Here is a 16987-nt window from a genome sequence, read left to right as displayed (position 1 = left end):
GATGGAAGGGGTTGTGAGCTTGTAGATTGGCTATTTTCGGCGCGGGACACCAGCACACAACCAAGTATAAATCAGGCCGAAGAGGGGAAGAAAAAGAGGAGGGGCAGTAATGATGAAGCGGAGGTTGGAGATGGTGGAAAAACCCTTAGTGTATAACTAAATTGACATATACAAGTTAAATTAAATTAGCAGTTAAATTAACACTGTCGATTTTGCTGTGTGCACGTACAAATTCAATCTTAAACCCGATTTAACGTGAACCACGGCATAGAATGGAATATAATCCCCCTCAGACAGATAAAACAGAGCTGCACAATGCAGCAGTTTAGAAGCCTTTGTGCTTCTTAATCCTTTTCTTGGAGAAAAGTTTTAGCTAATTCTGTGTATTTTTGATGAAATAAAATCAAAATAAATACATACAGTATAGAGTATACTGTAGGATTCATTCACATTATTTGAATTAACCTAACAAATTTGACGGTTAGACCACAAGATGTTCCATGGATACATATTTCCTTGAGACAGAAATGTATTCAAACACAATAGACCCTAATGTATACGCTTTTTCTTATTTGATAAGGCAACAAATAAAAAGGGGATCAAATTGTCTGATAATAATTTGTAAGCACAAAGGTGAAAATGACCTCATTGCATACATTGCATACACACTCTGTTCTTCTATGATGAGCCCTCCTTAAAAAAATCCAAAAAAAAAAAATCTTAAAAAAAAGAAGAAAAAAAAGTTTATGCCTGTGCTTTCAAGTCCCAATCCTGGCATGCATCTATATTGAAGTTGAGAAGCCCCCAAACTCTGTGCTGTATAAAATGTCTGACATTGTATTCTGTACATGGTTGACACAATGCTCTGTGCCATCTCACATAGTTTGACTTTGGACTGGGATATCCATCATGACATTACGTCTATTCCATCTGTAAAGTTTGTCTGAAGTTTCAGCCTCCTGCCCGGGCTCCCACGCGGCAGAACTTTGCGATCAAAGCCATGGGCCACAGAGGAGACCCCGTCTGCTTCACGCTTGATCAGAAACTTCACACAAGGCCAAATAGTGTGAGACACTGGAGTCTGACTGTATCACTTCACATCTCACCGCAAAGACAGCATCTCATGGGGATTAAGGTTTCTCTCTCCCTCTCTCTCACCCACCCACGCACTTGTGTGTTGGGTCCCACTTATTCTCTTCCCTCTATGTCTTTCTTTCTGTCCTTCCATCTCCCTTCAGCCCTCTTTTTTTCTTGCTCCTGTTTGCATTCTCTTTCTCTCTTACTGTACATCCCCTCTCACTCACTCTCTCTCCCCCTCTCTCTCTGTTCTGCTCTGCTGAATCGGTGAGATGCCCCGTTCCCGTCAACGGCCCGCTGGGTGAGACGAATGCACGGAGACAATACTGGCTGTATGGTAAACAAGCATACGTGTGCGCATGCATGCACATACACACAGTGCAGTGTCAAATACTGTATGTCTGAAAGAAGTTGAATTTAGCAGTCTCCTTAAAGATTTTGATTTCAAGGGCTTCGAAAGGCAAGGCTTTCAATGAAAGCTTTCTGCCTGAAGGTTATTATGTAAATGCGGCGTCTGTTTTGACTGTTGAAGTAAACAAACTCACATTGGCAGACAGCTGAGACGTTAGGGTTGCGACCTTCTCCTGAGAGGCGTCCAGCTCACGACGCAGCTTTCTGATTTGCTGGAGGGGAGACATTACAAAGGGCATGAAGATTAAAGTCCTTTTTTGATAAACACAGATGTGAACAGCCTTTCTGTTTCACATCATTTTTTACAGTCTAGTACACCGTAAAAACCTCAGTGTTAATCTATCCATTTGTAACTCCAACGGTGTACAAATGTAACCAAATGGACCTGTGTAGGTCCATTTGTACACTCTCAGAGTTAGGACTCAGGGAAATTAGGAACAAATGGATAAATGAACACTGCACATTTTACTGTGTATCATAGGAAAAAAACACTGGGATGAAATGTGAACAGAAACATAAATGTGGGAATTACCGTGGAATTTTGGACTGTTTGGCCCTTGATTGGAAAGAGAAAAGTAAAAATTAACTCTATGTTGCATGTTTCCAACAAACAGCATGAGTGTGGCTGGAGGAACATATGTTATCACATGCTAGCTTGACACCCTTTTCTTCATAATGATGGAACAACAAACAAAACTATATTATCATGACAGCCTATACACCCCAGACGTAGGTTAAATAGTATGTACGTAATATAATTCATTGTAATCAAATTCATTGTAATCAAATTCATTTTAGGGCCAAATGTGTAGTTAGTGAATTTACTGTTGTGTAATTTTCAGCTTAGTAGCCTGATATAATATCTACACAATTTGAAAACCGCAACCATCAAGCAGATTAAAATAAATTCCAAACATTCTTTACAAGTGCCATCTGACCCTGGTCTGGTGCAGTCTTGGTGCAAATGAAAGGGTGACTTTCAACCTGAATACCTGAATCCCTTGCTTCAAAAGCCCACTCTCTAAACACCACAAAAACTCTGTCTATGCAAAATGCTTCAAAACATTATTCTTCTGTCACTGTGACTGCATTTACAAACAATGGCTAGACAGAGAGCCAACAAAAACTCCAGTAAAACGTTTTCTTGCAAAAAATAAATAAAGTTTACTAATGGTAATTTCTGTAAAACTGAAAATACAGTACAATATAATTAAAGCATGTATCCATATAGGCCTACTGTACATGACATCACAATAACGTTGCAAACATGCAGGCCTACCAAATGCTTTTTAACAACATGAAATAAACTACTAAATACATGTCTTCAATGCCTATGAATTGTAACCCCTTATCTTCACAGGCAACAGGGCAGTTAAGTATTGTAGCAGGAACAGTGTTGTACAGTAGGTATTTCAAACAGAAATATACAAAATGGTGAGTAACTCAGCCAAGTATTAACATTGGAATTGCACCGTTAGCATATTAGCTTAGCACAGGCAATCGGTTATATCACAGGTGAAGCAAATTATAGTCTACATTCATTAAACAACTTAAAACATTTTCCTTCCATAGAGCAACCTCCCATGAAAACTCTCATTCCAACAGTATTTTACATCTTAACTTACAGAGAATGCAGACATTGGCCTGCTATCATCTCCAACTTTTAACAGACTTCTGATCATAATTAGTGCATGCTTTCTGACTGCTCTAATTGGAAATGGAGGCTAAAACGTAACTTAAGCAAAATGAAAGTAAAACAGAAGACTACTTAAAATGTCCACTAGGGGTCACTAATATGAACCTGAACAGATGACAGAACACAGGTTCTAAAATGTTTGAAAATAGCAGATCTACAAGCACACAACACGAAGCGACGCGTTGTGAGCTTGTAGCTATTTTCAAATAGCCTAGGTATAAAATAGAGCTAAAGTGGTTAATGTATGTTTTATAATGTAATAATATCTGCAAAGTAACTAGTAATTAAGATTTCAAATAATTGTAGTGGAGTAAAAGTATAATGTTTGCCTCTGAGATGTAGTGGAGTAGAAGTAAAAGTACTGAAAAATGGAAATACTATAGTGAAGTAAAAATAACCCCCAAAAAGTACAGTACTTGAGTTCATGTACTTAGTTACTTTACACCACTGGGAATTTCAGGGATGTTTTGACGGAGCATCACATGCTTCAGTGGGGACAGTGAAACACGTGATTTCATACTGTAGACTCCAACACTGCTTCCGTGCCCATGGTATCATAGTCATGGTGCCATCACAGAATAAATTATATATTTTTCCAAACACAGGCGGTATCAAATTTAATTCAATATTATAAACGACACAGAACCATCTCCCTGACAGAATTGCCAGACTTAATTATAAAAAATGTTTCACAGTTCTTATTTGATGAGATGTTAAAAAAGTCTATGGGATTTAGAATGGAGAAAACAACTACATGACCCAAGGGATAACGGAAGTGACGTAAGGACTTCTGTACTCTATTATAGGGATTCAGGTATTCAAGAATTCAGGTTAGAAATCTGTGACAGAACAAGTGCTGAAGATTATCCACTTAAACCCTAAACATTGACTGGAATCCCCCAGGGGTCTATACTAGGCCCCCTCCTTTTTTCTCTACACCAATAGCAGCTTTACAAGTTCACAACAAGAGTTTGTAGATCTGCTATTTTTGCCAAATGTTCCCCCAGAATAGGGGTGCTAGGGTTCAAGTGGTTAAGTGGAATGGAAATCAAACCAAAGCTAACCAGTGATAATAAGTAGGATTATTGAATAAAACCAAAACGAGAGGAACAAAGCTAATTCTGTCCCCATCAGGATACCTTAAATAGACCGAGGTACAGTTAAGATGGCGTTGTGTGGATATTCATGAAATAATACATACATTTATGCAGAAAGCATAAAAAGCAATGCAACATAGGGTTAAATTAATTCAACTTTGACCAGGGTGACCCTACATTCCTGTATTATCTTGGTAAAGGTTAGTCAATAATAACACATCTATTGGTTTTGCATTAAACCAAATGAATATCACTGCTTGATTAGGATCTGAGAACGCAGGTACATGAAGACACACATGCATATATTGACACATTATGTAATAGATATATAATGCTTTTTATGAAGCCCATGTTTATAACACATTATGACATACTTGCATTGTTATCATTATGAGCATTTAAGAGTGCTAATATAACTATAATTATACCGTGTTATAAACAGATAAGTAGTATGTTTATGTTGGGCTTAATATAAAGTGTTACAGACACATGTAATATGTACATTCTGTACACCGGCAAACAAACACCCATGACTTGGCTCTGTGTGAAACGGATTCTTACCTCAGAATGGGCCTTCTCTTCTGTCTGTATGGGAGGAACATACATTTTTAAGAGAAAGGAACATTATCCCAAGTGTATTGTTTGTGATTAGATACAGTAATATAGCATGTCATAACTTTAGCTGTGTTGACTTTTAAGGGGACTTCCATATTATGGTAACAAGCTTGTAATGCCAATATCAGTGAGCCTATAAGCATCCACAATGCACTTTCAATTTCCCTGTGGGTTGTGAAAATAAGAGATAAAAAAAACAAAAACAAAAAAAACACAAAAACATGCATTTGGAAATGAAAGGAAATATGAATGACTCATTGGCCCCAGTGTTGTATTTCTTTTACGTGTGGTACAAATAGAAATACTTGTCTGTGTGGTGAGCACATAGCTGAGGTGAGAGTCTCTACCTTGTCCAGATAGTATAGAACCTGGAAGTGAAAGAATGGTTGGTTCAAACAATGGAACACAGGGATCCAACTTTTATGTTGTGCCAATTAATCTCATTGGTCATCATCTATGGCCTTTTGTCAACATTTTTCAATTACTGTGGATTTGGTGACAGTTTGATAAAGTAGGTTTAAAAGCCAAAGATGAGAAGAAATGATGAAATGGCAAACAGAAAAGTGCATAATCAAACACAAGTCAAAACTAAAATGAGATTAAAGCAAAACTAAGGATACCATCAGACAGACAAAACAAAAACATGGTAAATGAATAATCAACACAAAATTAAACAAACAAGTTTGCCCACAGGGAAAAGGTCTCAAATTACACTTTGTTCAAACTATGGTTTAATCAGGGCTATTACTCTAAAACTTTCAACTGCAACCAAAACAGTGCGCAAGAAATCAATTCTTCCCCCTAAACCTAATCTCTTGCTTCAGTGAATGTGACTACTGGAGCACAAGCTGTTCTTTAGCAAACCCCCCACATGCCCAACTACTTCCAAACGTGCTATATTACTTAGGGTGCAGAGATTACATTTCTTTGTCCTATGCAGGATAGAGAGTGGAGAGTGCATCAATTAGAAAGAATAGATTTGAATATGGCCAAAGTTAGATTTACCCACTTTCAACCTAGCTGGCACCCCTATTTTGCCCAGTGTCATTACAGGCAAAATATTGCAAACCTTTTCAAAAGTAGTGATAATACAAGCTACAAGCTCACAAGGCATCACACTGTGACGCGTTGTGAGCTATACTATACTATACTGGTATTAGGACGTTTGTATTATTATACAAAATACCAAAATGCAGCAGATTGACTGGGCAGCTGCAGACTTCTTGTGAAGCAACAGAGTTCTGCTGCAATTTAATAACAATAGCAGTGGCTAAGGCTAACCCATGTTCTACAGTACTATCTGCTTCACAAGGTGTTTAGCAGTCATTTGTTAGGGTCTTTATGAGGCTTGAAAGAAAAGCTACTTACCGCAGAGTAGAGTGATGAGGTACTGGAGACCAGCGACAACGAGGAACCATGAACTGGAGATGAAAGACAGCGATATAGAAGAATAAGTGCCACTTTAAAGCAAGCAATGTTCAGCAAAATGCTTGATTATAAGAACAGATGTAAGCTACCATCTGTATTGCTATTTATGAACCCTATGGTCCCTATATAGATAGGCCATTTTGAGGGGGGGAGTAGGGGACCACTGGGGGACCCCAGTCAACTAAGTATATAGGGTTTAAGCGGTTGTAAAAGGAAACAATAAAAGAAAATAATTGGTCAGCATTTTTTTTTAAAGTTGTGTTAAAACTGATAATATTTTGGGCAACGGCTCAGGGCAATTTACTTTGCAGACAAAGTGGCCAATTTTGGAAGGCAGTGCAGCCTGCGTGTGTGTGTGTGTGTGTGTGTGTGTGTGTGTGTGTGTGTGTGTGTGTGTGTGCGTGTGCGTGCGCGTGTGCGTGCGCGTGCGCGTGCGCGTGCGTGTGCGTGTGTGTGGGTGTGCGTGTAAGTATCAGATGCACCTTCATCAGTACTGTCTCTGAAGGAACCCGAGCGGCTCATGCCCCTTGGGCGTTCCTCCAGCGAGGTTGCGCTGCCCCCTAGTGGGTGTCCCTCCCCGTACAGGTCAAAGGAGTCCTGGGCAATGCTGTTGGATCGGCTCATGCTCGTGCCGCCTGGTGGCAGGTTGTACTGTCCCATGTTAGTGGGACTCACTGCGTGGGGAAAGATGACAAAAAGAAAAAGTGTCAAGCCAAAGCTACACATGCACGTTCAGTTTCTAGATATTGTTCAGCAAGGGAAAGCTGAGGGACACAGTGAAACCCCCTGTTTTAATTTATCAATTTGTTCCTTATTTTCCTGAGTCACGTCTAACACTTACTACATGCTTATGGGTGCTTATGGCTTGAGGGGAAAGAAAATAGTAAAAGTGAATGGTACTTCGGTACAACTTTTATATAAAATCTCATAACCAAATATAAACAAATGGACCTGTAAGGGTCCATTTGGTTACGTTTGTATACTCTCTGAGTTACAATATCCATCTGCTCCTTATTTCCTTGAGTCATGGTTGTGCAACTCTGAATAACCATATGACATGTGCTGTGGTTGTCTTACACAGATTGGAGTAGTGGTATTTGCCAGTGGTTGTGCACGCGGCGCCTGGAGGGGAGAGTGGGGACTGGCTGCCTGTGTCCTGGAGCCCCCCTGTGGAGTGGGACCTCAGCCACTCCTTCCCCTCCTCGTGCGACGTCTGCCTGGAGGACGGCGGGTATCTGAAAGGACCACACAGTCAAACTCAGGGGGAGGCGTGACGGTTTGCAATGTTTGATCAATAGAGAGGTGATTGTGTGGTGGAGTGTGCACGGATACATGCATGCATATGACTATGTGCATGGGCATGCAGTGCACTCACAGGGTACAATGCAGTTCGTATGCACACTTAAACACATGTAGAAGGCAAAAAAGCCGCTCCGTTCCAAAGCCGCAGAATCAAAGACCACTGCCTTGCCTCCAACCGGCGCTCTTAAGTGACCAAGCGGCAGGAGGCATCCTTATCGCGCACGAGAGGCAGCCATATTTAATCCTCCGAGGACGATAATTGAGTTTATGCTCAACCTGTTTTAGCACAGGCTTTCCTCCGACACCCACATTACTAAGCCTGTCACACATGACCTCGCTCGAGTGCTCCTCTCTCTCTGCCAGTCTGTACTCTCCCCCATGAGGGGATTTTGGGCATCTAATGGTGCATTGACGTCACATGACACGGACACAGCAGTCCCTCCATGTTGGAATTACTACAGTGTATGTCCACCAGAGAGAGAGACATCTGTGTTTGACTCACTTCATTATGCACACAAAACAGAATATTTGATACATGAGGGCGACCATGTCACAATCAAAGGTTGTAAATACCTCTTGCAGGAAATATAAACATACAGGGGGGGGATGCTGACCGTTGTCAGATGAAAGCAGACAGGCATAACATTTGCTGACCATAAAAATCATTAAGAAGACAAATCTCTTTAATTCTGCAATTTTTCTGTATACTGTTAAACTACTCCCATATGGACTAAATCAAATAATAATTTTGTATTTTCACAATGTTATACTCAAGTATAAAATAGGAAAGACAATCACAATATTACTATATCCAAAATCCCATAGAATATCTAGGCTCATATCAATACAATAACTATACTGTATATTGCCCAACCCTACATCAACTGCCCCAGTTTTGAATTCAACACTGCTGCTTGAAAGCAGAAAGCTCTATGCAACTACTTCCCTTCTCACCAGCAGTGTGAACAGTCTGAAGAATATTTGTTGTTGCTGTGCCACTGTGATGAATGAATAACAGTGTATCTATCCCTCACCAGGCTGCATATCCATCCCACCTTCCTATTGGCTAACGTTGAAAATATTACAGAGGTTTAGACCATTTTAGGTAGCGGAGGAAATATTGGTATATGGCATGGCTGCTGTGATGGATTTCCACCAACGTACACAATGATAATGAGACGAGAAAGGATGACTTATAACACACACGCACACACATGCACGCGCAGACAGTCATATTTGCATAATCTACTATAAATACATTACTTACACATTTATGATATAGCATGCTGGACAGATTGAGTATACATATTTTATGGATTATAGATACATGCAGTACGGCAGTGATTCTCAACCTCTTTAAGTTTCAAGGACCCCCAGTTTGATATGCACTAGGCCACGGACCCCCATCTGATGCAGTTTTTATCTCTGCGACCCCAATCTACACTGTAAAATCCTCACTGTTCATTTAACTCTGGGAGTGCACAAATGGAGCCAAATGGACCAGTAAAGGTTACATCGCTCCATTTGTACTCTCTCTGAGTTATAGGGTCCATTTGGTTCCTAACTCAATCATTTTGCTGGGGAGCCCCATGGAACCCCCTCCAAAACCCCTGGGTTGAGAACCTGTGCAGTACAGTATGGGGTTGATCAGTTACATGCTAATGTAATTGTATGAATGTGAATAAAGTAGAGGTGATGGTTGCTGATGAGTATAGTACCTCAGGCCCTTTTTGGGGAGCGTGTTTCTGTCAAGAGGCATGCTGTTAAAACAGAGGATGAGTGAATTAGATGAACGACATAAAACAACACAATACAGATACACATTTCTTCAGATTTTGTAGCTTGACTTTGACATCATGATAGAAACACTGAGACATTGTGTAATGTGCAACGGTACAACATAAACCACACAATACAGGCAACATCTGGAAGAATAAAAGGTAAATGAATCCATATTTAAGTGATAATAATTACAGCTGCAAAATGGTGGTTAAGAAACCGTGAACAGATGCATAATCTATGTTAAAATACTGTAATGAATTAAAAGAACAACACGATGAACTGCATGCACAGGGTCTGGACAAAACAAAGAAATACCATATCAAAGACCGTGACAATGGTGGATCTGCAATAATGGCTGTGATGTTTCTGGCATGGGTTTTGCGCCGCTAAAATGGTGTTGTGATTCTAGTTCTGACAGGAAAGGGGAGTGGAAATGACTTTTACAGCTTCACCCAGGAGACGGCACATATACTGGACGAGCTGGGGATTGAACCGGCAGGGCCCGTCTCACCACTCAACTACTATCTGGTCAGTAAGTTACTGCTGCAGAACCCCAGCGCAAAGGCAGCCAAGTACTGTACATGTCACCAAGGTAAATATATAAATACTGTGATGCAACACAACAGAAATAAAACCATACATAAACTGTATGACCACTGATGCTTCCATTAGGAATTAAATGCATCATGGGTAAGGGTGATCTTCCCTCCACCATCTTATTTTCATACAGTGTTTAAAATGTACTGTATCTTTAGTTCGAGGAAAGTATTTTATGGAATTAATTAAATTAAGCCATGCCAGGAAATGCACCTCACCAATCCAAAACCACGGAAAATGACACTTTATGGTAAAGACATATTCTTTGGCCAACTTCTGTATACTAGCTGTATATCCTGAGCAAAAAATATATCTGCAGTATATTCCTGGCCAGGTCCTTTGATAAAGCGTACTTGCCTATACAATGTACACATGAATCCTCATTGTTAATTTATCCATTTGTAAATCCAAATGAAAGGAAACCTTCGCTGATTTTCCAGCCTAAATCCCTACATTACATACGCTCGATGATCGTTTCATGACATCAACATTTCACAGAGAAATACACAGGAGGCATATGGTATTTTTACCAAATACATTATTGATCTCCTCACATCATAGAAATGGGATTTAGGTTGAAAATCGGTAAAGTTTTCCTTTAACCACTAAAACGCCCTGGGTCCCACAGGGCTCTATACTTAGTCTGCTCTTTTATCCCCCTCTTAACCAAATCTCTTTGCCGAAAATAGCCAATCTTCATCTCACAACGGGTTGCATTGCAACGCGTTATGAGCATGTAGAGCAGATATTTTCATCAACTGATTTTACTGTGTGTCCCTCTGTACTCACCCTTCTGACAGGGTGGATTTGACGGAGCCAGTTCGCGTAACCTTGGGCCCGTGGTGGCCCAGCGGCAGGTCGATGGACTCAGAGCTCGTGTGTAGACTGGTCATGCTTTGGCAGCTCAGCGTGTCCTTGCTGCCTGCTGAGGAGCTACAGGCCGGCCACGGCCGCGCGTTGGAGGGCAGGGAAAGCCCGGAGGCTGGGCTCGACGCCGGGGAGTCAGTGCACAGGTCTGGGGTTTTACCATACAATGGGCTGCTGCTCCCACTCTGCCCGCCTGCGCTGCCCAGGCTGCCCGTGCCAGACGAGGGAGAGTCCAGGCTGGCCTGCCTGGCTAACGTACCGTGGGGACTGCCCAGCAGTGAGGGGCACTTGCCTGAGTCAGGCGTGCCCGGAGAGCTGGCCTTGCTGCTAGCTTTGGTGCCAAACAATCTGGGTGGAGGGGGGGGGGGGGGGGGGCAGAGAGGTGGGTTCAAAGACACTCGGTGAGCATCTGCAAGATTCATCCATTCTATATGAATCATTTTACCATTTATAGGAAGACAACTGGATAGAGATTTATGCAACATTTTCAATTTACTTCGAGGTCGACTTAATCTGAGAATGTGTGCTGAGGTATATTATATTTTTCCCAATGAAATATAGAGAATATGCTGCAATATTACAGTGATATTGCATTGAATTATTATTGCATAGGCAAGAGGTATCAACGGCGTAAAAAGCAGGCTGCTGAGTCACCACCTCCTCCTCATAATAACCACTAACAGTAAATATTTCAGCAAAATCCCACGACTGACAGCATATGCAATATGTATAATAACACTGGTCTCATGTGAGACACAAAGCTTCCAATCTATCTAACCCCAGCAGCAAGCCTCCACTTTCAGCTGCGAACGGTCAGTAATCCGCAATATGGTCACATTTGCACAGCAGCTTCAACCATCTCATGTCATCTCTATGACTTTAAACAACATGTCTTGTCTGTCTGTCTGTCTGTCTGTCTGTCCATCCGTCCTTCATTGGCCCTGTTATGTTAATACAGCCTGCCTCTTACGTCTGTCTTCGCCTGTCCTACTGACACACAGAATTTACAGGTGACACTCTGTGCAGAGCTAAAACACATGCTTGTGAAAGGCTGCTGGCCTACATATGGGACGGAGTGCTTCTAATGAGCGCGGCGGTTTGGTGTGCAGAGGAACTCTTCTCTTCTGTCTGTTCCAATCAAGTCTGCTTAAGTATAGGAAGCACCAGACCTGGATGACAAAGCTTAAGACCTCCATCCTCGGGGTAAACATCCTGTTTCATATTCAGTGGCGCATTCTGTGCAGCGGGTTACAATCTCTCGGAATGGCAGCCGCTGGCTCTGCAGCTGAGTGAACTCGGATCAATGTTCCTATGCCGGAGCCGAACTATGATTTATTAAGTGTCAAACATTCGGCTTGTGTATCTAAGCATATCTAAAAATGATAGAGATGATAGAATATCTTTCAAACCAAGATGAAACTTTACCCCTAGGGCTGACTTCTTCAATACGCTTCTCTATCTGTTAGAAGAGTCTGTGAAAAAATCTGTCTCAATAAAACAAAATGGAGATTGACAACCAACACTTCTAAGAGGCCTCAAACATGGACTGAAATGAACATGTTTTAAAACCAAAGACTACGCCCGATCTATAAAAACCTGAAATATGGGTTTCAAAAACATCAGTTCCACTTCATTTGAAGCCTTTAGAATTCAGCTCAAACTTCTCCATTCATGTAGACTCTGCACTACAGTATATTTATCTTTTATATGTTTGTGGCGTGATACATTGTGGAGACAATAACTTAAGCCTGAGTTATACCTAACACTGAAAATAGCAGATCTGCTATTTCTGGTGCGTGTCACCCATGTGCAAATAAGTATATAAATCAGGCTTAACTGTTCAGTGGGTTAAGAAAAACATGTAATGAAATGCTCGATTCACATCAAATGACACTGTATGAGGAACAAAGAGAGAATGGAGAGAATCTGCGTGTTTTGTGTGTCTGACCTGCGGAAGGTGGGTGAAGCGATATCGGGATATTTGGAGCCGGGCTGCCTGAGGCCAGACTGGTTGGCAGAGCTGGACGTAGGGCTGGACTTGGGGGAGGTAGACAGCCCCGTGGCTGGGTCCTGATCTGACACCGCCACCTTCTCCTTGTCCGTCTGGTTGATGGTGATGGGGCTAGAGCGGTCCGAGCTCACCTTCCCAGACTCCCTGCGCTTAGCCCCGGCGGGGGGAGCTGTGGCCCCGCCTCCGGCTGACTTGCCACTAACATTGGAGTCGATGCTGCTGGAGCTCGAGCGGTGCCCGCTGCGACCCACAACCACCCCGCTGGAGGACTTAGCCGGCCTGGGCAGGGAGCGGTACTGCAGGGGCACTTTGGACCCCCCGCAGCCAAGCAGGACGCCGTCATCCTGTGGCTGCGAGCCATCCAGGCTGGTTTTGCGAACCCCAGCAATGCCGCTGCCTTTCCCCAGGGCAGCTGAGGACTTGGGCACCTTGCCCAGGGTGGCAGAGCCACTGGTCAGGGTTGCGCCACTGGAAGTGATGAGCGTTCCCGTGGGGATTTTCTTGTAACCAAACGAGCCTGTAGCGGGTGGACGTGCTATGCCCGAGGGGGGCTTCTTGCCCTCGTCGCCACTGCTCTTCCCGGCATCAGAGGGTGAACGTTGGATGCTCGCTGAGCTCTTGGATGGAGCCTTGCCCTTCTCGGAAGCCTTGGCATCGTCTGTTTTACCTGTCGGATTGGGAAGGCTCATTAGCACACAGGGTACAAACTGCGTGCCCTGCACAATGCACTCGCTCACATCAACTGCAGTGTCTCAGACTAGGAAGTGCCAAATTAAAGTCAACTCTGGGCCAGAGCCAGGAGACCATTTTCTCACAGCTCAGCTGAATTGGAAAACGATACTTATCCTCGACAAACATATGAAACTTGCAGAGTGGGCAAAAACTTAAAGAGTAACTGCAAAGTCTCACATCAACAGGAACGTGAAACACACAAGGTATTCAAGGACAGAGGCACAGATCCCATTTGTGGCCAAAAAATCAGAGAATTAATTCAATTGGATATAAATAAATCATCAATAAATAATCCCAGATCTTGTACACATCAGTGTCTGTTAATTTAACACAAAATTAACGGACAACAGTGTACCTAAATGGGTACATTTTACACTTTACACAAATGAACACTGGATTTCACTATGTAAGTTTTGCAGCTTGTCTAACATCAACGCCACCTACCAGGTGTTTTGTGGGAGGCAGAGCTGCCCTTGGTCCTGGGCGGAGTGATGCCCACCTGGGCTGTCATACCCCTCCTCCAGGAGCCTGTCTGGGACATCTGAGCCAGCGCTGGTGTTTTCTGGCTGGGGTCCTCATATTGGCCCTGGGGCTGAGAGGAAGAGGATGTGGAGGAAGACTTCCAACGGGAGGGGCTGCCACTGGGGTCCATGCTTATGTCCAACTCCTCATCCACCTTCTTCAGGTCTTCGGCTCCCGCCCAGCTGCTGCTCACCTCCTGCTGCGCATGCTTGGACTTGCTGCCTTTCTGGGACTGGGGGTGGGGGGTGGGGGCACAGAAATAATTATGATAATATGATATTACAGCTAATGGTTTTGTTGAGCACTTCAGTACATTTTTGACTTAGGCTATTTGAAAATAACCAACACATTGCAAGATTGTATCACCAGCAATGTTTTAAAGATTTTGACATATTTATAAAAAATATATAATCTTATTTGAAAAGATTTTCACCAACAAACAGGGATGTCATGGGTCATGTGATGAATATGCTTTAATTGCGAACGCGGAAGCCCAAGTGGAGCTTACTATGAAAGTCTGCTCGGCTTGTGTGTGTGTGTGTGTGTGTCTGTCTGTGTGCAGTGCACTGCCTGGGTGTGGCCGACAGAGTGCGCCAGAGTGCAGCTACAGTCAAAACACACACACACACACACACGCACGTGCACGCGCACGCGCACGCGCACACACACACACACACACACACACACACACACACACACACACACACACACACACACACACACACACACACACACACACACAGTCTGTAAATACACAATATTTTCGAGCTGCGTTTGCTTCCAGCGTTCGCGCGTCTTACTTGTCTTTAAGAACAATTCTACACTACATGCACACAAATATGCGTGGCCCACACACATTTGTCTTGCTATACTATTTATAGGAACCTGCTTTTAAACAAACTGCTGGCTCAACCTGTCCCTAATTTAACCACGCTATCCTCAAAATTCCTATCCTTAACCCTAAGACGCTAAATACCTAATCTGAACCTTTAACCCTAACTCAAAATGTCCTCATGGATACCAGAAAAATCTTTATTTCTGGTCTTACCATCCTTGTGGAACTTTTGGTTCGCACAAAGACGGTGAAACAAATGACACCCACACATACATGAATACGTACACAGAGTTAGTCTCACTATCCCACCTTGACAGATGGCAAGGCTTTCTAACAACACCAGCGCCTGTTGTCTGTTGAGTATTACATAAGGGGCTGTGGATGTGTTGCTATTTTTATCAGGTTGCAAAGGAGTGGCCTTCACTACAGTAACAGTACACAGTATCCAGAGACCGACTGTCCTTGCTTTCAGGCTAAAGTAGCTCATGCTTTTTTGTTCACAAACACTCCAATCTGGCTGTATCCTAACAATCTTAACCACTTAAACCCTATGTTTAGTTGCCTGGAGTCCCCCCCTCTATACCATGGACAATCCTGTTTTCCCTCTACATCGTATCTTTCGCTAGGGTCACTAGACACTAGGGTTCAAGTGGTCAAGTAAACATACATGCCACAACCGAGTTGCAGAATAACATTGATACACTGTGGATGGTTGGGTAAAAATGTATTTACTCCTTTGACTAAGCCTCTCTCGTATCAAGCATCTCAATGAAGATGACTTTAAATGCTGATCTTTAGCACGGCGCTCATGGGGGGCATTTAGCGGTGTAGCAAGCTGGTGCGTTTACCTGTGCTCCCTTGCTCTTGCGTGATGAGGAACTGACAGAGGAGTATGCGGGTGTGTTCAGATCATCGGTGCTGATGTTATCCAGGGTGTCACTCAGACCGCTGCTCACCGAGCTACTGTCATCCCAGCTACAGAAGAGACAGAGGGGCATACACGAGGAGGAGGAAGGAAGGAAGAGATGGAGAACAGAGGAGATGGGGTGAGGAGAGGGATGAGTGGACACCAAAAAGAAGAAAGGTGGATAAAGGACAAAGGGAGAAAGGGAAAATTTGGTCAACTGTCGGAGAACAAGACATTTCTTTATCTAATGTTACTGTTTTGCAATGAGAATAGTATTTTTTTTGTTGGTGTATGGTCACTTTAATTCCAAATAGTTATTGTCCTATTTGTTTTACCCATTGAGACCTGGAACTGTGTATTTTTTAGATTTGAGCTAAGAAAGCATTATTTTACACTTTGGGCTATTCAAAAATATATTTTAAATATATAAATATATTTTCAAAAATAGCAGATCTACAAGCTCTGCCGCGCTACGAGCTTGTAGATCTGCTATTTTTGAAAATTCGTGAAAATGTGTGCAAATCTTTGAATATATATATTTTTAAAGCGAACATTTTTAACTCAAATCTTTGCTTCTGGGGGTCCCTGGAACTAAATATTTTGATGGGGGTCTGCGGCCAAATACATATCATTTTGGGGGTCCTTGACATGAGAAAGATTGAGCACCACTGATATAGAAACATAAGTTTTTCAGAAAACTGTTGAGATTCAGGAGACATGTAGAATCGGCTTCAGGTCTCAATGGGTTAAGAAAGTTGAATGACCTCTGCTCACATTATTCTTTTCAAAAGACAAATCATCTTTGCAGATGTATACTCTATGACTATTTTCAGGAAAAAAAATGTGAAATCTTTAATCAAATATATGTTTATGATTATTTCCCCCCCTCCCTCTTCCAAATGGCCCCACTGGCGCCCCATGTGGTCCATGTCCTCCTCCACACAGACCCTGGTTTAGCCTGCAGATATTACAACTATCTCCCTGGTGCTCAGTCTTCATTAACAGGTACATGTCCAGAAGACTCAATGCTCAATCTACATCCTCGCCTGGCTTTTAGATCAATTATAATCACCTAATTAGTCCAGTCGAATGCCTGTGCTCCATTTTC

General features: G+C 42.5%; 1 protein-coding gene across 5 annotated transcripts in view; it reads right to left on the bottom strand.

Annotated features, from left to right (window-relative positions):
• Positions 1–16987, bottom strand: part of nav3 (neuron navigator 3) — a 370769-nt gene that overhangs the window by 24435 nt on the left and 329347 nt on the right. For 4 of the 5 annotated variants that reach the window (XM_084050457.1, XM_084050455.1, XM_084050456.1 and 1 more), the window contains 12 exons: positions 15821–15947; positions 14060–14369; positions 12821–13550; positions 10795–11220; positions 9345–9386; positions 7402–7559; positions 6807–6998; positions 6265–6317; positions 5244–5264; positions 4843–4866; positions 2021–2044; positions 1623–1700 (listed from right to left, as the gene is read on the bottom strand). In XM_084050457.1, the coding sequence (XP_083906583.1) occupies positions 1623–1700; positions 2021–2044; positions 4843–4866; positions 5244–5264; positions 6265–6317; positions 6807–6998; positions 7402–7559; positions 9345–9386; positions 10795–11220; positions 12821–13550; positions 14060–14369; positions 15821–15947 (2185 nt within the window). The remainder of the gene's footprint in view (positions 1–1622; positions 1701–2020; positions 2045–4842; positions 4867–5243; positions 5265–6264; positions 6318–6806; positions 6999–7401; positions 7560–9344; positions 9387–10794; positions 11221–12820; positions 13551–14059; positions 14370–15820; positions 15948–16987) is intronic. The other variant, XM_084050458.1, reaches the window with a different exon arrangement.

Source organism: Gymnoscopelus microlampas (genome assembly GCF_963454915.1).
Source record: "Gymnoscopelus microlampas genome assembly, chromosome: 23".
Lineage (NCBI taxonomy): Eukaryota > Metazoa > Chordata > Actinopteri > Myctophiformes > Myctophidae > Gymnoscopelus > Gymnoscopelus microlampas.
This window is presented reverse-complemented; position numbering and strand designations above follow the sequence as displayed.